The sequence below is a fragment of the Pseudophryne corroboree genome, chromosome 2 (assembly GCF_028390025.1).
Source record: "Pseudophryne corroboree isolate aPseCor3 chromosome 2, aPseCor3.hap2, whole genome shotgun sequence".
In the NCBI taxonomy this organism is placed as follows: Eukaryota; Metazoa; Chordata; class Amphibia; order Anura; family Myobatrachidae; genus Pseudophryne; species Pseudophryne corroboree.
The window spans coordinates 20,171,650-20,198,455 of record NC_086445.1 but is presented as its reverse complement, the minus strand read 5'-3'; the positions used below and the strand labels follow the sequence as shown (position 1 = coordinate 20,198,455).

General features: G+C 47.6%; 1 protein-coding gene across 1 annotated transcript in view; it reads right to left on the bottom strand.

Annotated features, from left to right (window-relative positions):
- STARD10 (StAR related lipid transfer domain containing 10) overlaps positions 1–26,806 on the bottom strand; it is an 80,756-nt gene that overhangs the window by 9,740 nt on the left and 44,210 nt on the right. Inside the window, exons 2-4 of the mRNA XM_063950903.1 lie at positions 6,561–6,708; positions 3,336–3,439; positions 995–1,112 (exon numbers count right to left, since the gene is read on the bottom strand). Coding sequence (XP_063806973.1) covers positions 995–1,112; positions 3,336–3,439; positions 6,561–6,708 — 370 coding nt within the window. The remainder of the gene's footprint in view (positions 1–994; positions 1,113–3,335; positions 3,440–6,560; positions 6,709–26,806) is intronic.

Sequence of the window (26,806 nt, the reverse complement as noted above, 5' to 3'; positions counted from 1 at the left end):
CAGGCTGTGGCTGGAGTTTGTAGTTCCACAGGAACACTGGAACAGGGAAACAATTTGGAAATGCCAGAAATAGGAGATCGCTGGAAACAGAGGATTGCAGACTGGAACTGGAAACGGAACTGGAATGGAACTGCTGGAACCTGTAGTTCCACAGGTCCGATACACTGGGGAATCTCTGCAGACAGAGGACTGAAGACAGGAGCAGCCTGTTCAAAGGATGTGACGCATTGTCCAAGGCGATGAGACTGAGCCAGGAACTGGAGTTTATACCCCTTGGTCTGTGATGATTGGATGTTGCATCTGTGAGGACACACCCCGCTGGATTGGGTGTTCAGATCAGCTGTGGGTTAGCTGAAGCACTGTGTACTCCAGGCTGCAGTAGACTGAAAACTGGAACTGGAACAGAACTGAACTGCTGGAACCTGTAGTTCCACAGTAGTGATGCGACGGAGAATGCAGATTCCTGACACAATCATAGTGTGTTTCTGAGTTTTCAACTTGAGGTTTGAGGCAGAAGTGCTATTTCAGGTATCAGGAGTTATTGCAGAGACTGTATAATATGCACATAATGCTATTACTCAGGCAATACTAGGGGTGATAGGGCTTGGATGGTGTTAGGGTGTTACATATAGAAAGGCTCGTCCTGTCTTTCTGTATGTTAGGCAGCCGAGCAGAGTGCCGGGAGGCGGAGCTGCTTGACCAGTCGGTTATCCCGGACCGGCCCATCAGGAAAATGCCAGAAGTGGCGGATGGACAGTCCGGCTCTGCCAATGATCATTACTGTCACAAAAGATGGCAGAATAGGGGGCGCTGCAATGTGCGCGCTGCGTGGTAAACCTAGGAGCTAACACTCGCACTAAAAATGTGACCCCATTCTTCTCTGGCTACCAAATAATCGTCAGTAATTATTAACCATTTGTAAGTGAGGTGGGGGGGAGATGCCATGATTAATAAATAAGAATAACATGCGTCCCTGGCAGTATGTGCCACTTACCTCGCGGATCCACCTGTGCCAGGTAGATGAGGGTGGAGCCGTTTGTGCCGCCGCCCTGTATGAGGTACCCCGTCTGTATAGACACTGCTCTCACCAGGTCCTTCTTGGGGGGATATTTCTGTAAGGACAGCAATACGAGAAACAGAAATTAGCATCTGACGATAAATGTCACAATCCGAGCTGGGAAATCCACCACGCTGAGACACCTGTCGTACTAAACTACATTTCACTGTGAGCTCTTTGGGACACAAATATTTCACTTACATTTCATGGTTAGAAAAGCGTTGTGTATCCACACATTAATAATAGTAGATTTCTCTGCAATGTGCATTTGCTGGTTACATACTGTGTACTGGGCTGGGGTCTTGCTGTATGGAGTGTGAAAGACTAAAAGGCACTAACGATGAAAGGGCAAAAAGCCCCCATATCAGCCAGCTAAAGGCTTAAGTTTTCCTTTGACCTATAGATGCAATCAGGGTAATTTTGCAAATGTGTCCCAACGCCAATAACCCCTTCAGTGCTAAGTACGAGTGGGACTCATGCACCACATATACCTGTATTACTAAGGATAAGCCCCAGCAGGGTGTGAAAGAAGCCTCCGGGGTAAACTACATCCCAGAATGCTATTCCCCATGGAAAGTGACTGTGATAACTGTAACAAATGTGTTATTTTGTATTATGGATAAACTATTGTGTATCCCCCTATCTAAATTACTGGCGTGTGCAAATCTATTCAAGGGGCCAAATGTAATAGAGAGTTTCAGAAAGTGAGAGACTTTATAAAGTTTTTCTTTTTTTTTTTTTAAGTGGCAATCATTTACACTACAAAACCAGGTTGTTCTTGCTGTGTAAATGATTGCTACTTTAAAAAAACCAAAACTGCAAAAACTTACCAAATCTCTCACTCCATTACATTTGGACCCAGGTATCCCATTATTTATCATCCAATCATCTTAAAAATAATAATAATAATAATAATAATAATAATAATGGGGGTAATTCTGAGTTGATCGCAGCAGGATTTTTGTTAGCAGTTGGGTAAAACCATGTGCACTGCAGGGGAGGCAGATATAACATGTGCAGAGAGAGTTAGATTTGGGTGGGTTATTTTGTTTCTGTGCAGGGTAAATACTGGCTGCTTTATTTTTACACTGCAATTTAGATTTCAGATTGAACACACCCCACCCAAATCTAACTCTCTCTGCACATGTTACATCTGCCCCACCTGCACTGCACATGGTTTTGCCCAATTGCTAACAAAGTTCCTGCTGCGATCAACTCAGAATTACCCCCAATGTTTTATTCATTACTTGTACGTCAGGGTTCCTCACTGGATCCCGGAGAAGCACACAGCTGGGGGTTGGGCGCCCTCTAGGGGGTGAGGTTGTAGCTGTCAGTCCAATCAGAGCTTTTTTCATATATGGAAATCCAGCTCCTGTATTCATCTAGAACTTGTGCGTGTTTGCACTAAATCTAGCATGGTGCAGTTACACACTGGATGTAAGATATATAATCTCAGAGCCACTGTTATACGGTCGGTGCACTTACCCACTAAGCCAGGCTGGCTGTCCACATTAGAGGCATAATATCTCAGCTATTATCCCCAGAACTTTGTAGCGGCACTTTCATGTATTCCCGGCTTAGATATATCATTTGCGTTAATATTTTTGTGCCAGGCGGCAGAGGAAAGTGACCTAGTTTCATGGAGGGAGCACAGAGCGGGTATTATCTGAGCACATGCAAATGAGATAAGATCGTGCACAGGACACGCCGGGCGCTCTGCAATAAGCCGTACATCTGGGTGTCCCTGCATTTGTCTGTGACCACAGAACGCTGAGCCCACCCGTTACAGAGACAGACTGTGCCGTGACCAGGCTCAGCAGCCGCAGGGTGACCGAAGGGCCCAGCGGGGAAATGCACTGGTAGGGGCCCATGCTTAGAGGCTCGGCTAACCATTAGTGCATGGTCTGGGCCCCTTAGTAAATAGCTAGTGGATGCATGATAATGTAGCAGATTACTGCAATGCACTGTAGAGAATACACCATAGTCCTGTGTGCAATATAATATAACGTGTATAATGTATGATTCATGTGCACAGTCTGGAACCTGACCACTAGGGGAGGGGGGTGAGTCCCCAGGCAGTGTGGCTCACTGGAGGTTTTCCCTGGTACCCCTGTGGGCCAGTCCGACCCTGCAAGCAGAGCCCCATACTATCCTCCCTTCAGCACGACAGACCGCGGTACTGTAACACTGACGCTGTGATATAATGAGACCCTCCGGCACACTTCTGTACCCCGCGCAGCTCTGCGGAGCCATTGCGTGCACCAGGAAACGCACTCACCGCATGTTTCACGGAGTAGTTCATGATTATGTAATCGCTTCCCATTGGCAGCCAGGAGCGCAGCGTGATGACATCACGGTTCTTCAGTGGCTTAGGACACTTCCCTGAGGAGAGATGGGGAAACGAGATTATTCATCTTTTCATCCTGCTCAGTAACTTCACGTGTCAGACAGGGGAATAAAGGGCCCCGCAGGAACCGCAGCCGTGGGGCACACATTGTAATTAACTCACACTTCAATATGCAAAACATACAGCAATGTAGAATGGGTGGAGACATGAAAGTGATGCGAGATAGAGAAGCGTCACCCTCCGCAGCACTGACTGCGGGATTGCATGAGACTGTCCAATCACATAACAGCACTCGCATTATTAATAAACCGCCCTCTGCTCTTAGTGTACACAGGGCCTGGTTCTGATTTGGAAGTAAAACACAAAAAAAAAGCAGGCAACTTTGGTTAACACTTCTATAAACACACACTTTAGTAAATATACCCGTTTGTATCTGGAAAAAAAACATTCCTGTATCTTGTTTCTGTGCAGGATAAATACTGGCTGCTTTATTCATACACTGCAATTTAAATTGCAAGGAGATTTACAGGAAGAGGGCGTTTGTGGGCGGCAACTGACCGTTTTCTGGGAGTGTTTGGAAAAACGCAGGCGTGTCCCAGCATTTGCAGGGCGGGTGTCTGACGTCAATTCCGGGCCCAGACAGGCTGAAGTGATCGCAGCGGCTGAGTAAGGTCAGACCTACTCAGAAACTGCACAAAATGTTTTTGTACCGCTCGGCTGCACATGCGATCTCACACTTGCAAAGCTAAAATACACTCCCCTATAGGCGGCGACTATCTGATCGTAGCGCTGCAAAAAAGTAGCTATCGAGCAAATAGATCTGAATTAGGCCCATAGTTTTTCTAAGGTGCACATTTGCTTGCTTTTTTTGCTTTACTTCCAAGTCAGGCCCTCAGTGATATTAAAGGATTTACCAGTTTCATCAGATTGTACTTGCAGTGATGCATGAAAATAGCAGGTATAGTAATAACCGGGCGGTTTTAGGTTTAGCCTGCAACATTCCATTATTTGATCATCGCATCTACTGATACGGATTCATAGTGATTTACGGAAAAAAACAAATATACAGGGACACAAAGGGCAAATGATTTCCTTAGTTATATGTGTTGTGTTCACAAAATGTCTTATTTTTAGGGGAGGGGGGCAGACAGGTGGGAGCGGGGATTTGTAACGCACACATTGGGGTCTATACTGAACAATGGTGGTGCTCTCTGCGTAACTGGTGCTTGTAGCGGGCACGTCACACAGCATACAGAACCACAGCTGGACAAATAATTATATAGATTTTTTTCCTGGAAGTCCCGGCACTTTCCTAAACTTAACATGTCTAAGACCGAGCTGATCATCTTCCCTCCCTCCCGCATAACCTCACCTCCCACACTCTCATTATCTATAGATGGCACTACTGTCTCCTCTAGCCCCCAAGTGCAATGTCTTGGAGTAATCCTGACTCCTCCCTCTCCTTCACACCACACATTCAGCACCTCTCACAGTCCTGCATTCATCTCAGAAACATTTACAGGATCAGACCCTTACTGACCCAGGATGCTACTAAGACTCTTATCCACTCACTGGTCATCTCCAGACTGGATTACTGTAATCTCCTCCTGACTGGCATTCCTGACACATACCTCTCTCCACTCCAATCTATCCTCAATGCTGCTGTCCGGCTCATTTTCCTCACCAAACGCACTACATCCACCTCTCCTCTCCTACAATCCCTTCACTGGCTTCTCTTTCCCTTCAGAATCCATTTCAAGCTTCTCACACTCGCTTACAAAGCCCTCACCCACTCCTCTCCCATCTACATCTCTGACCTTATCTCCCTTTACTCTCCCACCCGTCCTCTTCACTCTGCTAATGCACGCTGACTCTCCTGTCTTCTGATTACTTCCTCCCACTCCTACCTCCAAGATTTCTCACGTGCTGCACCACTTCTCTGGAATTCCCTACCTCTCTCCCTCAGACTCTCCACCTCGCTACAGAACTTCAGACGGGCTCTCAAGACCCACTTCTTCACCAAACCCAGCCAAATCTCATCCTAACCCTCTGTTCCACGCTCTCTATGTACCCCATCTGTGTCACCCCTGTCTGTCTACCCCTCCCCTTCTGAATGTAAGCTCTCACGAGCAGGGCCCTCTTCCCTCATGTGCTTTTCCTTCTCTTACCTGGCTAGACTATCTTCTATTCTATAGTCCCTACAACAGCACTTGGCCCCCTGTTTCTGCCACCTGGCTGCTTATCTGAGTCCCCTGATGCAGCCATGTCTATATACCATGTTCTTGTCCTGCAATGTCCTGTACTGTGAGCCGCTGTTTTCTTGTTTTGCTCATCTGTTTATGTACCGTGTTAGGCGCTGTGGAACCCTTGTGGCTCCATATAAATAAAGGATAATATCAATTTGTTTATAATGCCGCTAGAGAAATTATTGTTTTAAACAAGGGATTAATGTGACTCACCTGTAACACTCATTAGATTGTAAGCCTTATAGGACAGCGTCCGTGAGTTATAAATATATAATACTCTGTGGTGAGAGACTTTGCTGATGACAGGTCTGGGAAAGCAGGTAGGACTTTCAGCAGCAACATGTGAGATTGGGTTGGACAGACTGGGACACAAGGGGTCATTCCGACCTGATCGCACGCTAGAATTTTCACTGCGCTGCGATCAGGTCAGAACTGCGCATGCGTATGCACCGCAATGCGCTGGCGCGTCTTACGGGTACAAAGTGGATCGTTGCTGAGCGAAGGATTTTACGAAGAATCCATTTGCACAGCCGAATGCAAGGAGACTGACAGGAAGAGGGCGTTTGTGGGTGACAACTGACCGTTTTCTGGGAGTGTTTGGAAAAACGCAGGCGTGTCCAAGCGTTTGCAGGGCGGGTGTCTGATGTCAATTCCGAACAAGAACAGGCTGATGTGATCGCAGCGGCTGAGTAAGTTCTGAGCTACTCAGAAACTGCACAAAACTTTTTTGTACCGCTCGGCTGCACATGCGATCGCACACTTGCAAAGCGAAAATACATTCCCCCATAGGCGGCGACTATCTGACCGCAGCGCCGCAAAAAATAGCTAGCGAGCGATCAACTCGGAATGACCCCCATATAACGACACTGTAATCCCCTAATATACCTGGAGAAACACTAATGTCACTTACATGCGTAGTATCCAATGTCAGCGTTTACTGTCAGCTTTCCAATGTCAAACGTTTCAATGACGTTTGTGTCCCACTTCTTGCGATATTCCACATCGTGTAGAACGTCATAGAGAACTTCAGCCGATACGTCTTTACATTCCATCCGGCACTGCAGAGATCAGAAAAGGGAGAGTGTGGTGACTATCACAGTATAGGCCAGACATACATCCCGTTATATATAATCACAGTATAGGCTGGACACACGTCCCGTTATATATAATCACAGTATAGGCTGGACACACGTCCCGATATATATAATCACAGTATAGGCCGGACACACGTCCCGTTATATATAATCACAGTATATAGGCTGGACACACGTCCCGTTATATATAATCACAGTATAGGCCAGACATACATCCCGTTATATATAATGATAATCACAGTATAGGCCAGACATACATCCCGTTATATATAATCACAGTACAGGCTGGACATACATCCCGTTATATATAATCACAGTATAGGCCAGACATACATCCCGTTATATATAATCACAGTACAGGCTGGACACACGTCCCGTTATATATAATCACAGTATAGGCCGGACACACGTCCCGTTATATATAATCACAGTATAGGCTGGACACACGTCCCGTTATATATAATCACAGTATAGGCTGGACACACGTCCCGTTATATATCATCACAGTATAGGCTGGACACACATCCCGTTATATATAATCACAATACAGGCCGGACACACGTCCCGTTATATATAATCACAGTATAGGCTGGACACACGTCCCGTTATATATAATCACAGTATAGGCTGGACACACGTCCCGTTATATATAATCACAGTATAGGCTGGACACACGTCCCGTTATATATAATCACAGTACAGGCTGGACATACATCCCATTATATATAATCACAGCAACAGGCTGGACACACGTCCCGTTATATATAATCACAGTATAGGCCGGACATACATCCCGTTATATATAACCACAGTACAGGCTGGACACACGTCCCGTCATATATAATCACAGTACAGGCTGGACACATGTCCCGTTATATATAATCACAGTATAGGCTGGACACACGTCCCGTTATATATAATCACAGTATAGGCTGGACACACGTCCCGTTATATATAATCACAGTATAAGCTGGACACACGTCCCGTTATATATAATCACAGTATAGGCTGGACACATGTCCCGTTATATATAATCACAGTATAGGCTGGACACACGTCCCGTTATATATAATCACAGTATAGGCTGGACACACGTCCCGTTATATATAATCACAGCATAAGCTGGACACACGTCCCGTTATATATAATCACAGTATAGGCTGGACACACGTCCCATTATATATAATCACAGTACAGGCTGTACATACATCCCGTTATATATAATCACAGTAACAGGCTGGACACACGTCCCGTTATATATAATCACAGTATAGGCCGGACATACGTCCCGTTATATATAATCACAGTATAGGCTGGACACACGTCCCGTTATATATAATCACAGTATAGGCCAGACATACATCCCGTTATATATAATCACAGTACAGGCTGGACACACGTCCCGTTATATATAATCACAGTATAGGCCGGACACACGTCCCGTTATATATAATCACAGTATAGGCTGGACACACGTCCCGTTATATATAATCACAGTATAGGCTGGACACACGTCTCGTTATATATCATCACAGTATAGGCTGGACACACGTCCCGTTATATATAATCACAATACAGGCCGGACACACGTCCCGTTATATATAATCACAGTATAGGCTGGACACACGTCCCGTTATATATAATCACAGTATAGGCTGGACACACGTCCCGTTATATATAATCACAGTATAGGCTGGACACACGTCCCGTTATATATAGTCACAGTATAGGCTGGACACACGTCCCGTTATATATAATCACAGTACAGGCTGGACATACATCCCGTTATATATAATCACAGTAACAGGCTGGACACACGTCCCGTTATATATAATCACAGTATAGGCCGGACATACATCCCGTTATATATAATCACAGTATAGGCTGGACACACGTCCCATTATATATAATCACAGTATAGGCCGGACATACATCCCGTTATATATAATCACAGTACAGGCTGGACATACATCCCGTTATATATAATCACAGTATAGGCTAGACATACATCCCGTTATATATAATCACAGTACAGGCTGGACACACGTCCCGTTATATATAATCACAGTATAGGCTGGACACACGTCCCGTTATATATCATCACAGTATAGGCTGGACACACGTCCCGTTATATATAATCACAGTATAGCTGGACACACGTCCCGTTATATATAATCACAGTACAGGCTGGACATACATCCCGTTATATATAATCACAGTAACAGGCTGGACACACGTCCCGTTATATATAATCACAGTATAGGCCGGACATACATCCCGTCATATATAATCACAGTACAGGCTGGACACACGTCCCGTTATATATAATCACAGTACAGGCTGGACACACGTCCCGTTATATATCATCACAGTATAGGCTGGACACACGTCTCGTTATATATAATTACAATACAGGTCGGACACACGTCCCGTTATATATAATCACAGTATAGGCTGGACACACGTCCCGTTATATATAATCACAGTATAGGCTGGACACACGTCCCGTTATATATAATCACAATATAGGCTGGACACACGTCCCGTTATATATAATCACAGTATAGGCTGGACACACGTCCCGTTATATATAATCACAGTACAGGCTGGACATACATCCTGTTATATATAATCACAGTAACAGGCTGGACACACGTCCCGTTATATATAATCACAGTATAGGCCGGACATACATCCCGTTATATATAATCACAGTATAGGCAGGACACACGTCCCGTTATATATAATCACAGTATAGGCCAGACATACATCCCGTTATATATAATCACAGTACAGGCTGGACATACATCCCGTTATATATAATCACAGTATAGGCCAGACATACATCCCGTTATATATAATCACAGTACAGGCTGGACACAGGTCCCGTTATATATAATCACAGTATAGGCTGGACACACGTCCCGTTATATATAATCACAGTATAGGCCGGACACACGTCCCGTTATATATAATCACAGTATAGGCTGGACACACGTCCCGTTATATATAATCACAGTACAGGCTGGACATACATCCCGTTATATATAATCACAGTAACAGGCTGGACACACATCCCGTTATATATAATCACAGTATAGGCCGGACATACATCCCGTTATATATAACCACAGTACAGGCTGGACACACGTCCCGTCATATATAATCACAGTACAGGCTGGACACACCTCCCGTTATATATAATCACAGTACAGGCTGGACACACATCCTGCCATATATAATCACAATACAGGCTGGACACATGTCCTGTCATATATAATCACAATACAGGCTGGACACATGTCCTGTCATATATAATCACAGTATAGGCTGGACACACGTCCCGTTATATATAATCACAGTATAGGTTGGACACGCGTCCCGTTATATATAATCACAGTATAGGCTGGACACACGTCCCGTTATATATAATCACAGTATAGGCTGGACACACGTCCTGTCATATATAATCACAGTACAGGCTGGACACACGTCCTGTCATATATAATCACAGTACAGGCCGGACATACATCCCGTTATATATAATCACAGTATAGGCTGGACACACGTCCTGTCATATATAATCACAGTACAGGCTGGACACACGTCCCGTTATATATAATCACAGTACAGGCTGGACACATGTCCTGTCATATATAATCACAGTATAGGCTGGACACACGTCCTGTTATATATAATCACAGTACAGGCTGGACATATGTCCTGTCATATATAATCACAGTACAGGCTGGACACACGTCCCGTTATATATAATCACAGTACAGGCTGGACACATGTCCTGTCATATATAATCACAGTACAGGCTGGACACACGTCCCGTTATATATAATCACAGTACAGGCTGGACACACGTCCTGCTATATATAATCACAGTACAGGCCGGACACACATCCCGTTATATATAATCACAGTATAGGCTGGACACACGTCCCGTTTTATATATAATCACAGTATAGGCCGGACATACATCCCGTTATATATAATCACAGTATAGGCTGGACACACGTCCCGTTATTTATAATCACAGTATAGGCCGGACATACATCCCGTTATATATAATCACAGTACAGGCCGGATATACATCCCGTTATATATAATCACAGTATAGGCCGGACACACGTCCCGTTATATATAATCACAGTATAGGCCGGATATACATCCCGTTATATATAATCACAGTATAGGCTGGACACACGTCCCGTTATATATAATCACAGTATAGGCCGGACATACATCCCGTCATATATAATCACAGTATAGGCTGGACACACGTCCCGTTATATATAATCACAGTACAGGCCGGACACACATCCTGTCATATATAATCACAGTACAGGCCGGACATACATACATCCCGTTATATATAATCACAGTATAGGCTGGACACACGTCCTGTCATATATAATCACAGTACAGGCTGGACACACGTCCCGTTATATATAATCACAGTACAGGCTGGACACATGTCCTGTCATATATAATCACAGTATAGGCTGGACACACGTCCCGTTATATATAATCACAGTATAGGCTGGACACACGTCCCGTTATATATAATCACAGTACAGGCTGGACACATGTCCTGTCATATATAATCACAGTACAGGCTGGACACACGTCCCGTTATATATAATCACAGTACAGGCTGGACACATGTCCTGTCATATATAATCACAGTATAGGCTGGACACACGTCCCGTTATATATAATCACAGTACAGGCCGGACACACGTCCTGCTATATATAATCACAGTATAGGATGGACACATGTCCTGTCATATATAATCACAGTACAGGCCGGACACACATCCTGCTATATATAATCACAGTACAGGCCGGACACACATCCTGTCATATATAATCACAGTATAGGCCGGACATACATCCCGTTATATATAATCACAGTATAGGCCGGACACACGTCCCGTTATATATAATCACAGTATAGGCCGGACATACATCCCGTTATATATAATCACAGTATAGGCCGGACATACATCCCGTTATATATAATCACAGTATAGGCTGGACACACGTCCCGTTATATATAATCACAGTACAGACTGGACATACATACCGTTATATATAATCACAGTATAGGCCGGACACACGTCCCGTTATATATAATCACAGTATAGGCCGGACATACATCCCGTTATATATAATCACAGTATAGGCCGGACATACGTCCCGTTATATATAATCACAGTATAGGCCGGACATACATCCCGTTATATATAATCACAGTATAGGCCGGACATACATCCCGTTATATATAATCACAGTACAGGCTGGACACATGTCCTGTCATATATAATCACAGTATAGGCCGGACATACAACCCGTTATATATAATCACAGTATAGGCTGGACACGGGAAAAGTTGCGATGGACCGATCATCAGTAGACTGATATATCGGTTACTGATGTTCTTTAAAAGAAAGAAAGAAAAAAAATCGATATTTTTAAAAGTGATATATAATATTAGCCAGTTACACGGTTCCGGTGTTGATGCGTGTGAGGAATAATAATCATGGCACATCGCGTGACACTGCCGAGAGAGCATAATATGGAAGCTGGGAAGTGTATCTGAAACGCATCCAGTATATCGCTACATCAAACGCCATCGCCAGACAGTGTTAGACGGAACCTTTGCCATCAATGCGCGGGAGCGGGACCTTTGCTGTCTCATAACTCCACCTCCAGCGACACAAAACCCAGACGTTTTATATTTAAAGATTAAACATTTCTTTTCATAATCTTCTTCAAAACTTTGTAGATTTTTTTTTTCTCATTTAGCCGTCATATTTAATTCATCAGTCCCTCCAGAGAGTGAATAATATACATACAATGCGCGTCTCTTATTGAATTTGCTGCTGTGTTTTCCGGCTTTTAATGAAAGTGAATTTTCTCATTAAAGTGACTGAATGGCCCCAGATACCCCCTATAAGTACTAGAAGCATCGGAGGGTTCCCACGAGTAGAGTAATGCGGATGCAAGTAGTCGGGGATAAAATAAGACTTTAATCAGAACAACTGTATCGCTGATAGAGAACACTGGGGGTTATTCAGGGTTGTTAGCAAGCCAAAAAAGCACACTAATGGGTAACACCATGCTGCAGTGCAGGGGGGGGGGGGCAGATGTAACATGTGCAGAGAGAGTGAGATTTGGGTGGGGTGTGTTCAAACTGAAATCTAAATTGCAGTGTAAAAATAAAGCAGCCAGTATTTACCCTGCACAGAAACAATATAACCCACCCAACTCTAACTCTCTCTGCACATGTTACATCTGCCCCACCTGCAGTGCACTTGGTTCTGCCCATTAGTGTGCTTTTTGGTTTGCTAACAAATCTGAGTAACCCCCATAAACCGCACTTTGTTTAGTGCCACGTTATACAACTCACTGTCCGTGTCCGATATTTAATCAGCGCATGTGCAGAGAACGCCATTGTAGAACATGGGGGTAATGTCCTAAGCCTTGGGGAGAGAGCGAAAGTTGAGAGAGATAAAGTGGCAGCCAATCAGCTCCTGCCATGTTACAGGCGGTGTTTGAAAATGACCGATAGGAGCTGATTGGCCACTTCTTTGTCTCTCTCCACTTTATCTCTCCCAAAGGCTTTAGTACATAGACCCACAAGTCTCTCACAGCTGCAAAAGACAACAAGGCTTGTTACGGGTACCGCCAGGACCACCGCTCGTCACTAGCGCTGTCCGGCTGGATCACAGCAATAAGAAATTTTTGGCTTTATGGGCAATTTTGCACTTAACAATAAATAGCCCCCAGAATACATTGTATTTGTTACGGGGTATATTGATCCCACAGAGGTTTCTGTGGGGGCTGCTTTAAAGCCGCATGTTCCAAGCATTCCAGAGATGTGTCAGCAACATGGGGGATTGCTGCATGATCTGAGGTATAAGGAAATGTCTGGCTGCAGATCCGCAGAAACGCGTAACGCTGTGACACTCAGAGTATGTTCCTGCATGAAGCCGTGTATGAGTGTATAGAGCCCCCGCAGGTCCAGCTTATCATGTGACTGTCTCTCTCGCAGTCCAGTAGCAGACAGGATTAGGCGAGAGCGTTATACAGATATAGAGAGATTATCGCTGCAGTCCTACAGTGATATGGTAGCACTAATCCCGGGATTACACCGGCACTGCACTGAGCCGCTCCTGCAGATGTCCACCGTGCACAAACACACAACCACTTATGGTGGCAGATGCGTGGCCTACACACCTGGGAGCACACCGTAGCTCAGTAATGCGCGGGATATGGGGTTCATGACGTCTAATTAAATCTAGTTACGGGCTCTGCCGCTCTGTGCACCATAATTACGTTTTGCCAGATCTGTCAGAAAGGTAAATCTCTCATTTTCTGTTTGCACCAAGAAAATTAGCATTATTACTATATAGATGGGTATACAGCAGGTAACAAACTCAGACACTGCCCTTACAGTATATAGGTGTATGTATATAGGTTACAGGCTCAGGGACAACACTATACACTGCGTACAGTAGGTCCACAGACATGCGTAAACGGGTTCCACGCACAGAATATAGGGTGAGGCTGCTCCCTATACTGTGTGACAGCGAGCAGAGGGCATTAGCCGGACCACCCACTACCAGCTCCTCTCTGTTCTCTGTGTATGGATAACTGCACAGCACTACTTCTCATGTTCTGTATGAAGGGATAGTTCTCAGCATATATCCTTGTTCTCCGTGTATGGATAACTGCACAGTACTACTTCTCATGTTCTGTATGAAGGGATAGTTCTCAGCATATATCCTTGTTCTCCGTGTATGGATAACTGCACAGCACTACTTCTCATGTTCTGTATGAAGGGATAGTTCTCAGCATATATCCTTGCTCTCCGTGTATGGATAACTGCACAGTACTACCTCTCATGTTCTGTATGAAGGGATAGTTCTCAGCATATATCCTTGTTCTCCGTGTATGGATAACTGCACAGCACTACTTCTCATGTTCTGTATGAAGGGATAGTTCTCAGCATATATCCTTGTTCTCCGTGTATGGATAACTGCACAGCACTACTTCTCATGTTCTATATGAAGTAATAGTTCTCAGCATATATCCTTGTTACACGTGTATGGATAACTGCACAGCACTACTTCTCATGTTCTGTATGAAGAGTTAGAACTCAGCATCTACCTTCATTCTCTATGTATGGATAACTGTACAGTACTACTTCTCATGTTCTGTATGAAGGGTTAGTAGTACTCAGCATCTGCCCTCATTTTCTATGTATGGATAACTGCACAGTACTACCTCTCATGTTCTGTATGAAGGAATAGTTCTCAGCATATATCCTTGTTACACGTATATGGATAACTGCACAGTACTACTTCTCATGTTCTATATGAAGGGATAGTTCTCAGCATATATCCTTGTTCTCCGTGTATGGATAACTGCACAGTACTACTTCTCATGTTCTGTATGAAGGGATAGTTCTCAGCATATATCCTTGTTCTCCGTGTATGGATAACTGCACAGTACTACTTCTCATGTTCTGTATGAAGGGATAGTTCTCAGCATATATCCCTGTTCTCCGTGTATGGATAACTGCACAGTACTACCTCTCATGTTCTATATGAAGGGATAGTTCTCAGCATATATCCTTGTTCTCTGTGTATGGATAACTGCACAGTACTACCTCTCATGTTCTATATGAAGGGATAGTTCTCAGCATATATCCTTGTTCTCTGTGTATGGATAACTGCACAGTACTACCTCTCATGTTCTATATGAAGGGATAGTTCTCAGCATATATCCTTGTTCTCCGTGTATGGATAACTGCACAGTACTACTTCTCATGTTCTGTATGAAGGGATAGTTCTCAGCATATATCCTTGTTCTCTGTGTATGGATAACTGCACAGTACTACCTCTCATGTTCTGTATGAAGGGATAGTTCTCAGCATATATCCTTGTTCTCCGTGTATGGATAACTGCACAGTACTACCTCTCATGTTCTGTATGAAGGGATAGTTCTCAGTATATATCCTTGTTCTCCGTGTATGGATAACTGCACAGCACTACCTCTCATGTTCTGTATGAAGGGATAGTTCTCAGCATATATCCTTGTTCTCCGTGTATGGATAACTGCACAGCACTACTTCTCATGTTCTATATGAAGGGATAGTTCTCAGCATATATCCTTGTTCTCCATGTATGGATAACTGCACAGCACTACTTCTCATGTTCTGCATGAAGGGATAGTTCTCAGCATATATCCTTGTTCTCCGTGTATGGATAACTGCACAGCACTACCTCATGTTCTATATGAAGGGATAGTTCTCAGCATATATCCTTGTTCTCCGTGTATGGATAACTGCACAGTACTACTTCTCATGTTCTGTATGAAGGGATAGTTCTCAGCATATATCCTTGTTCTCCGTGTATGGATAACTGCACAGCACTACCTCTCATGTTCTGTATGAAGGGATAGTTCTCAACATATATCATTGTTCTCTGTGTATGGATAACTGCACAGTACTACCTCTCATGTTCTGTATGAAGGGATAGTTCTCAGCATATATCCTTGTTCTCTGTGTATGGATAACTGCACAGCACTACTTCTCATGTTCTGTATGAAGGGATAGTTCTCAGCATATATCCTTGTTCTCCGTGTATGGATAACTGCACAGTACTACCGCTCATGTTCTGTATGAAGGGATAGTTCTCAGCATATATCCTTGTTCTCCGTGTATGGATAACTGCACAGTACTACCTCTCATGTTCTGTATGAAGGGATAGTTCTCAGCATATATCCTTGTTACACGTGTATGGATGACTGCACAGTACTACTTCTCATGTTCTGTATGAAGAGTTAGAACTCAGCATCTACCTTCATTCTCTATGTATGGATAACTGCACAGTACTACTTCTCATGTTCTGTATGAAGGGTTAGTAGTACTCAGCATCTGCCCTCATTTTCTATGTATGGATAACTGCACAGTACTACTTCTCATGTTCTGTATGAAGGGATAGTTCTCAGCATATATCCTTGTTCTGCGTGTATGGAAAACTGCACAGCACTACTTCTCATGTTCTATATGAAGGGATAGTTCTCAGCATATATTCTTGTTATCCGTGTATGGATAACTGCACAGTACTACTTCTCATGTTCTGTATGAAGAGTTAGAACTCAGCATCTACCTTCATTCTCTATGTATGGATAACTGCACAGTACTACTTCTCATGTTCTGTATGAAGGGTTCGTAGTACTCAGCATCTGTCCTCCTTCTCTATGTATGGATAACTGCACAGTACTACTTCTCATGTTCTGTATGAAGGGCTAGTACTCAACATCTGTCCTCCTTCTCTATATATGTATTACTGCACAGGACTACTTCTCATGTTCTGTATTAAGGGATAGTACTCAGCATCTACCTTCATTCTCTGTGTATGGATAACTGCACAGTACTACCTATCTTGTTATGTATGAAGAGCTAGTACTCAGCATCTGTCCTCGTTCTCTGTGTATGGATAACTGCACAGTACTACTTCTCATGCCCTGCATGAAGGGATAGTTCTCAGCATATATCCTTGTTCTCTGTGTATGCTGAACTACACAGTACTACTTCTTATGCCATGCATGAAGATTTAATAATTAGCATCTGCACTTGCTCACTGTGTCTGCAGAACTGCACATTACTACTTCTCATGCCCTGTATGAATAATTAATAACCAGCATCTGCACTTACTCTCTGTGTATGCAGAACTGCTCAGTACTACTTCTCATGCCCTGTATGAAGAGTTAATATTCATCATCTGCACTTACTCTGTGTGTCTGCAGAACCGCACATTACTACTTCTCATGCCCTGTATAAATAATTAATATTAATCATCTGCCCTTGCTCTCTGTGTCTGCAGAACCGCACATTACTACTTCTCATGTACTGTACTACTTCATCTGCCCTTGCTCTCTGTGTCTGCAGAACTCCACAGTACTACTTCTCATGCCCTGTATGAAGAATTATTATTCAGCATCTACCCTATGTATGGATACTTGCACAGTACTACTTCCCTTGTCCTGATCTTATTCCCCATAGTTGAGCACATACACAGTACAACTTCTCTGTTTCTCTATGCCAAGTGTAACACTATGGAGTAAATTTACTAAAAACTTATAAAACAGAGAATTGTGATGTTGCCCATAGCAACCAATCATATGCTGTCTATAATTTCTCTATTGCCTTTTAGAAAATGATAGACATCATCTGATTGGTTGCTATGGACAACATCCCCAGTTCTCTGTTTTAGAAGCTTTAGTAAATGTACCCATATGTATCCATTATTCTGCTGTGTGTATGGGCAGCCGCAGCCTTATGGCATATACTGAGTGTAATTCCTACTATATGATCTCATGCACAACAGCACAGTACCGCCTCTCTTATTCTACTGCTGGCTGGCGTTCTCAGTATCTCCCCTTATAATTGTATAGGGGCGTCCTCCTGCCCACACACAAATCACCTGAGAACGGTCACTGAGGGACGCAGCCGGGTATTGATCAGTACCGGACACATATTACCAATCATAAATCAGTGTAACTGCCCGACCGTTGCCATGGTAACCCCTCGTGTTATGTGTCTGAAAGGAGGACGCCAGAGACCATTTGTATTTCCCTGGAAACCCCATTTTCTACCAGGGACCCCTCCAGAAGTGTATACAGGGCGATGCCGCGCTATACAGACAAATACAGAATCTATGCCATGCCTGCTATTAGATATACAGCGGGGCCCTGTCCTATTGGATATACAGCGGGGCCCTGTCCTATTAGATATACAGCGGGGCCCTGTCCTATTAGATATACAGCGGGGCCCTGTCCTATTAGATATACAGCGGGGCCCTGTCCTATTAGATATACAGCGGGGCCCTGTCCTACTAGATATACAGCGGGGCCCTGTCCTATTAGATATACAGCGGGACCCTGTCCTACTAGATATACAGCGGGGCCCTGTCCTATTAGATATACAGCGGGGCCCTGTCCTACTAGATATACAGCGGGGCCCTGTCCTACTGGATATACAGCGGGGCCCTGTCCTATTGGATATACAGCGGGGCCCTGTCCTATTAGATATACAGCGGGGCCCTGTCCTATTAGATATACAGCGGGCCCCTGTCCTATTGGATATACAGCGGGGCCCTGTCCTATTGGACATACAGCGGGGCCCTGTCCTATTGGACATACAGCGGGGTCCTGTCCTATTGGATATACAGCGGGGCCCTGTCCTATTAGATATACAGCGGGGCCCTGTCCTATTAGATATACAGCGGGGCCCTGTCCTATTAGATATACAGCGGGGCCCTGTCCTATTAGATATACAGCGGGGCCCTGTCCTATTACATATACAGCGGGGCCCTGTCCTATTAGATATACAGCGGGGCCCTGTCCTATTACAGTGGGGCCCTGTCCTATTAGATATACAGCGGGGCCCTGTCCTATTAGATATACAGCGGGGCCCTGTCCTATTAGATATACAGCGGGGCCCTGTCCTATTAGATATACAGCGGGGCCCTGTCCTACTAGATATACAGCGGGGCCCTGTCCTATTAGATATACAGCGGGACCCTGTCCTACTAGATATACAGCGGGGCCCTGTCCTATTAGATATACAGCGGGGCCCTGTCCTACTAGATATACAGCGGGGCCCTGTCCTACTGGATATACAGCGGGGCCCTGTCCTATTGGATATACAGCGGGGCCCTGTCCTATTAGATATACAGCGGGGCCCTGTCCTATTAGATATACAGCGGGCCCCTGTCCTATTGGATATACAGCGGGGCCCTGTCCTATTGGACATACAGCGGGGCCCTGTCCTATTGGACATACAGCGGGGTCCTGTCCTATTGGATATACAGCGGGGCCCTGTCCTATTAGATATACAGCGGGGCCCTGTCCTATTAGATATACAGCGGGGCCCTGTCCTATTAGATATACAGCGGGGCCCTGTCCTATTAGATATACAGCGGGGCCCTGTCCTATTACATATACAGCGGGGCCCTGTCCTATTAGATATACAGCGGGGCCCTGTCCTATTACAGTGGGGCCCTGTCCTATTAGATATACAGCGTGGCCCTGTCCTATTAGATATACAGCGGGGCCCTGTCCTATAGGATATACAGCAGGGCCCTGTCCTATAGGATATACAGCAGGGCCCTGTCCTATTAGATATACAGCGGGGCCCTGTCCTATTAGATATACAGCGGGGCCCTGTCCTACTAGATATTAGAGATGAGGGCCGGAAATTTTTCGGGTTTTGTGTTTTGGTTTTGTGTTCGGTTCCGCGGCCGTGTTTTGGGTTCGACCGCGTTTTGGCAAAACCTCACCGAATTTTTTTTTGTCGGATTCGGGTGTGTTTTGGATTCGGGTGTTTTTTTCAAAAAACACTGAAAAACAGCTTAAATCATAGAATTTGGGGGTCATTTTGATCCCAAAGTATTATTAACCTCAAAAACCATAATTTACACTCATTTTCAGTCTATTCTGAATACCTCACACCTCACAATATTATTTTTAGTCCTAAAATTTGCACCTAGGTCGCTGGATGACTAAGCTAAGCGACCCTAGTGGCCGACACAAACACAGGGCCCATCTAGGAGTGTCACTGCAGTGTCACGCAGGATGTCCCTTCCAAAAAACCCTCCCCAAACAGCACATGACGCAAAGAAAAAGAGGCGCAATGAGGTAGCTGTGTGAGTAAGATAAGCGACCCTAGTGGCCGACACAAACACCGGGCCCATCTAGGAGTGTCACTGCAGTGTCACGCAGGATGTCCCTTCCAAAAAACCCTCCCCAAACAGCACATGACGCAAAGAAAAAAAGAGGCGCAATGAGGTAGCTGTGTGAGTAAGATAAGCGACCCTAGTGGCCGACACAAACACCGGGCCCATCTAGGAGTGTCACTGCAGTGTCACGCAGGATGTCCCTTCCAAAAAACCCTCCCCAAACAGCACATGACGCAAAGAAAAAAAGAGGCGCAATGAGGTAGCTGTGTGAGTAAGATAAGCGACCCTAGTGGCCGACACAAACACCGGGCCCATCTAGGAGTGGCACTGCAGTGTCACGCAGGATGTCCCTTCCAAAAAACCCTCCCCAAACAGCACATGACGCAAAGAAAAAAAGAGGCGCAATGAGGTAGCTGTGTGAGTAAGATAAGCGACCCTAGTGGCCGACACAAACACCGGGCCCATCTAGGAGTGGCACTGCAGTGTCACGCAGGATGTCCCTTCCAAAAAACCCTCCCCAAACAGCACATGACGCAAAGAAAAAAAGAGGCGCAATGAGGTAGCTGTGTGAGTAAGATAAGCGACCCTAGTGGCCGACACAAACACCGGGCCCATCTAGGAGTGGCACTGCAGTGTCACGCAGGATGTCCCTTCCAAAAAACCCTCCCCAAACAGCACATGACGCAAAGAAAAATTAAAGAAAAAAGAGGTGCAAGATGGAATTGTCCTTGGGCCCTCCCACCCACCCTTATGTTGTATAAACAGGACATGCACACTTTAACCAACCCATCATTTCAGTGACAGGGTCTGCCACACGACTGTGACTGATATGACGGGTTGGTTTGGACCCCCACCAAAAAAGAAGCAATTAATCTCTCCTTGCACAAACTGGCTCTACAGAGGCAAGATGTCCACCTCATCATCATCCTCCGATATATCACCGTGTACATCCCCCTCCTCACAGATTATCAATTCGTCCCCACTGGAATCCACCATCTCAGCTCCCTGTGTACTTTGTGGAGGCAATTGCTGCTGGTCAATGTCTCCACGAAGGAATTGATTATAATTCATTTTAATGAACATCATCTTCTCCACTTTTTCTGGATGTAACCTCGTACGCCGATTGCTGACAAGGTGAGCGGCGGCACTAAACACTCTTTCGGAGTACACACTTGTGGGAGGGCAACTTAGGTAGAATAAAGCCAGTTTGTGCAAGGGCCTCCAAATTGCCTCTTTTTCCTGCCAGTAGGAGAGAGAATTGACAGCATAGGAAAGGAATGAGTTAAACATCTTGTGAGGGGTGGACCTAGCTGGAAGGAAAGTACAGCCCTTTGGGAAAAGGGGAGGGTTAGTATATATAGGGAAGGACAGACATCTTGTCTCTCTCTTGTTGGTGAAATTGCCTTATTGAGTGGGGTGAGTGCTGCATAGCAGGCTTCCCAATTGTAATTGTTGTTTCCCATTTAATTTAGACTGCGAGCTCTCCCCTGCATTGCAAGGTGATTCTACTTTAGATCACCTCAGCCTTCTCTTGTGCCCGCCCTCGTCGTTCCGCCGGTATCCCAGCCCGGCACCGCGCACCTGGCGGTGGGGCTGGGCCCGGGGAAGGGGTGGATGGCCTGGGGGACGGGGCCCCGTCCCCTGGGGCCTCCACAGGCTCGGGTGGTAGGCCGGAGGTTCGGGCAGGCCGCCCGGAGGTGGGAGGGCACAGCCCTCACCTCCGAGCGCGGCATATGAGGTGTGGGTGTCGGGCGTTCGCTGGCAGGTGAGGGCGCGCATGCGCCCGTCGGTGTAGCCGCTCTCGGCTTCCTTTATGTCCCTCTCGCAGTGTGGAGGGGCCAGGCAGGAGACGGCTGAGAGCCGCGCGAGGTCTGTCACTGGGCCTCGCGCGGCGGTTAAACAGTGCATGCAGCCGGGAGCTCGCGGGCGGTCAAGCCGCGGGTCGCGCGCACGAGAGGCGCGCGCACCCATGCTCGCTTCCGGCGGCACCGTTCGCGCACGAGTGCGCGCAGCGGCGCCGCCAGCCTCCCTTTCTCCCCAACTCGCTTCCCTGCAGCCGGAGTCCGGCGGGGGGCGGGGGAGGGAGGGGAGGCAGCCCCCCCCCCCCGCATGTTGGCATGAGGCAGTACCCAAGAGGCCTGTGTGGGCGGGCAGCAGGTACAAGTGGGGGGGCGGAGTATTTCAAAGAGAATTAGCGGGGCAAAGAGTCGGGGAGCGCACATGAGGTGCGCGCGAGCCCGTGCTCACGACGGTGGCGCCGTTCGCGCTCGTGCGCGCGCAGCAGCGCCGCACGTCTCTCTGTCCCCTCAGGGCACTCCCCTAGAGCAGGAATCCAGCGGCTCGTGGGGGGACAGGGAATGGGTTAGCGGCCGCGGGGCTGCTGCGGCCGCTAACCGGTCTCGCCGCAGCTCCCTCCCAGCGGGCGGAGTGGCTCCGGTTTGCGGGGGGAGGGGGCGAGCGTAGCTTCAGGAAGCGAGGGCACCTACTGCCAGCCCTCCGATAGAGGCGAAGTTTGGGGGGGATGGGTTCGCCATAGTTCAGGGGCGCACCCCTTTTCCCCGCCAAGGAAGACGGGACGGCAGGCGTCGGGGTCCCAGGTTCCGTTTGTCGGGGGTAGCTGCAAGCTCTAGCACGCCGGCAGTGGCAGGTGCGTCCGGTGTGCGGGCGGCGCAGCGGGTTGCCCGCGCCTGCAGGGAGCTCTGGGCGGGCGATGCGGACCTTGATCATTGTCCCGGACGGGTCGGGCAGGGATGCGCGGCAGATACGCCCTCCTCACGAGTTGCTCGGCATACACCGTGAGTGCCTTCTGGGTCCTTCGCTCCTTTCTCTGCTGCAGGGGATCGCGGTGAAATGGAGATGGCGGAGTCCGAAGAAGACGACGTCGGTTTTGCCACGCCGAAGGTTACCGTGTCGGGGCAGTCGGCGATATCAGGTGAGGTGGTACGGTCGGTATCGGACTCCTACACGAGCTCTAGTCCTCGTAGTTCTGCTTCTTCCTCCTCTTCGGCTTCTCTGTCGTCGCCGGCGTCTGACGTTAGTATTACGACTGGGGCGAAGAAGCGGGCGACGAAATTCGCCAAGCGGCCGGCGGGACGGCAGAAGAGGCGGAGGATGCGCAGACGGCTGAGCGAGGAAGCTCGCAGGGCTAAGAAACGCCGTGATTTCCCCGGGGGTTCACTGCGACTACACGGCAGTTATGCGTGGGCTGAAGGATAGCTGCCGTAGGTAGATTTACGGGGATTTTGTTTTGTGTTTGTTTTGGCAAAGGATGCGAAGAGGGAGTATAGGGCGGCGGCAGCAAAGACGGGCAGCGGGGTCTTCGCGGCTTGTTACCTGGGGTATAGACCGGACGAGTGCATGAACATAGTTCGGTACCTGCATCTCATACACGGCATGCAACGCACATCTTCGGGCTCCGAGTGGCGTCGATATGTCCAGGAATTCAGGGAGAAGCAGGACGGGTTGCAAGTCATGGACTTTGGGTGTAAGGACGTGGAAGTCTGTGGGGAAGAGGCTCAAGGTCACTCGGGCTTCGCAACAGGCTAAGGAGCCACGGAACGCGGAGGCGGACGGGCACCGCGCAGGGTCGCCTGCCCTGGGGTCCGGCGCAGACGGCGGTTCGGCCAAGCCAGGTAGGTCGGCCGCCGTGCAGGGGGGCAAGACGCGCATCAAGGAAATGTTTCGCGTTTAACAACGCGGCCTATTCCTTCGGCAAGCAGCGCCATTTTTCGCCACTCGTGCTTGCAATGTGGCGGATCCCACCCAGCCTCCTCTGGTTTCAAGGGCAGGCGTCAGGGGGCCTGGGGTAAGCAAACTTACCCGAGACAGGCCTAGGGCGGGAGCGCTCCGCAGAGCTCCAACGCAAATTAATTTGGAGGCGATGGGCCGGTGGTTGGATTGGTATCCAAATAGGGCGGATACAAGATTTTTGTTTCCGGTGTTCGTTTGGTTTCGCTTGCCTGTTGCGAGCGAGGTGCGGTGCGGGCCCAGTGGAACCTCCGTTTTATGGGTTGCCGGATAGGGGCGGAGTATTTCATTGGCAAAGGTCTGCCGATGGTTGTTTCGTTTCATGCTCAATTTTCGAGCGGTTTAGTACGTTGTACATTGGTGCGTGCAGTCGTCGTCGGTGGGTCAGGGGGTTGCCCATTACCTCTATGACTTACGGTGCAAGGGTCCGGCATATTCCTTACAGTGCGGTGACTTGCTCTTCAGCATCCGAGCGCGGTTTTTCAACTTCGGCGTTCCTGTGGCCGAGGATAAAACAGAGGGCCCGGCCTCCTGTTTGTCCTTTTTTGGAGATGGAGATTGACACAGTGGCAGGATCGTGTCGGCAGCCTCGGAGCAAGGGGTGAAGCTCCGCGACGCTAGTTGCTGGTTTGAGGGGTCGCGTTAGGTCACACTGTGGCAGGCGCAGTCCTTGCTGGGCATGGTGAACTTTGCTTGTCGCGTAATCCCGATGGGCGAGGGTTTTCTGCCGGAAGTTAGAAAAGGCTACTGCGGGGTGTGCCAGACCACCCGTTTCGTGCAATTGTACTCAGAGATTGAGAGGGATTTGGCCGTATGGGCCTCGTTCCTGGAGGACTTCAACGGGGCGGGTATATGGCAGGCCCCTATAGTAGGCAGCGCTAGGTTGCAGCTGTTCACCAATGCAACGTGTGCCTCTGGTTTCGATTGCTATCTGGAGGGATTTTGGTGCGCGGCCTCCGTGTCCGGCGGAATGGCATCGAGAAGGTTTAACGAAGGACCTTTGCTGCTGGAGCTTTTCCACATTATCGTGGCGCTGGAGGTATGGGGCGATCGGCTGGCCCATCGCAGCATCTTGGTTAGATGTGACAATCCTGCAGTGGCGCATGCGATAATTAATCAGAGGCGAAGTCGCTGGTAGTTTCTGTGGGTGCTGGGGCATTTGCCGTTGGCAGGCCTACGTCGGAACGTGTGGTTCCGCGCACAGCATGTGCCTGGGCTGGATAACGGAATTTCCAACGCTCTGTCACGAGGGCAGTGGGAAAGTATTTGTTTGTAGGCACCGGAGGCCGACGAACATGGTGTTCAGTTTCCCGGTTATGTTGGGAGGTGATCGGGACGGATTGGAGGGTCTTGCGTTGCGGTCAGTCGCGCCAGCCACGCTTAAGCCGCTAGCTTGGAGCGAGTAGGTGGAGTTTGTTTAAGGACGAATTCAGCAAGGTAAGAGCGGGCATCGGAGGATGTTTTCTTTTATTTGTCAGCTGTATGCTTCGGGTAGGTCCAGAGCGGTGGTATCCCGGTACTTAGCCAGGATTTCGTTTTCAGCAGAATAAAGGGCGTCCCCGACGTGGCTAAGACCGGATTTCTGTTGAAGGCGATGAAAGGATGGTTGGCGAGTCGCGCAGACGCCGGCTGACAGGAGGATGCCCATTGAGGCGGCTTTGTTGCTGGATGTCATTCAGGGCGGTTACAGGTGTCGCGTCATCCATGTTTCGAATTACGGTTGTTCTTCATTTTGGCGTGCTCAATGGCTTACCACGGGGCTTTTAGGGTTTCGGAACTGGTAGCGCCTTCTAAGCGAGAGGATTCGCGCATGCTGGTCGGGGACGTGGTGGTGGGTGAGAAGTCCTTGCTTTGCAGATTGCGGCGCTCTAAGACGGACCAAGTGGGGAGAGGTCAATGGGTCACCTGGGTTCCGGCTCTTGAGGAGAGCATTTGCCCAGTGAGGTTGGCAGTGCAATATGAGGCAGTACGACCCGACGGTCGGGGGTCATAGCCGCTGCACTATACGGGCTGCCGGTGACGAAGTATCTATTTCATGGGATGATGGGTCGCTGTCTTGCGAGCTTGGGCCTTCCACCCGCTGCGTTCGGGACGCATTCCTTCCGCATAGGGGCTGCGACGTCGGCTGCGGCGACGGGATTTTACATGGCTGAGATCCAGGCGGTGGGGCGATGGAAGTCGTCAAGTTACAGACGGTATATGCGCCCCGTTGCATGAGATGTTAGCTCGCGCGTACTTGTGTGTCAATTCCAGTCGTTTAATCATGTTATTACAGTTCAGTACGTTATGGTGTTGTGCGTTTGTTTGTCTTCCCCCTTTTATCCTACTCAGGGATTAGCTACTCGCCGTTGCTGGCATGAGCCGGCAGCGGGGGTCTGGAGTTATTTTGCAATTTTTTGCCTGACTTGACGGACTGAATTCTAATCCACAATTCGGCTAATCTGTTTTAATCAGAGTCCCTCAGCAGGTCTTTATGCTTTCACCTCCAGCTGAGTTATTACATGTGTTACCCCTTCCCCCCCCCCCATTTTTGTTTGTTATTTTCATCT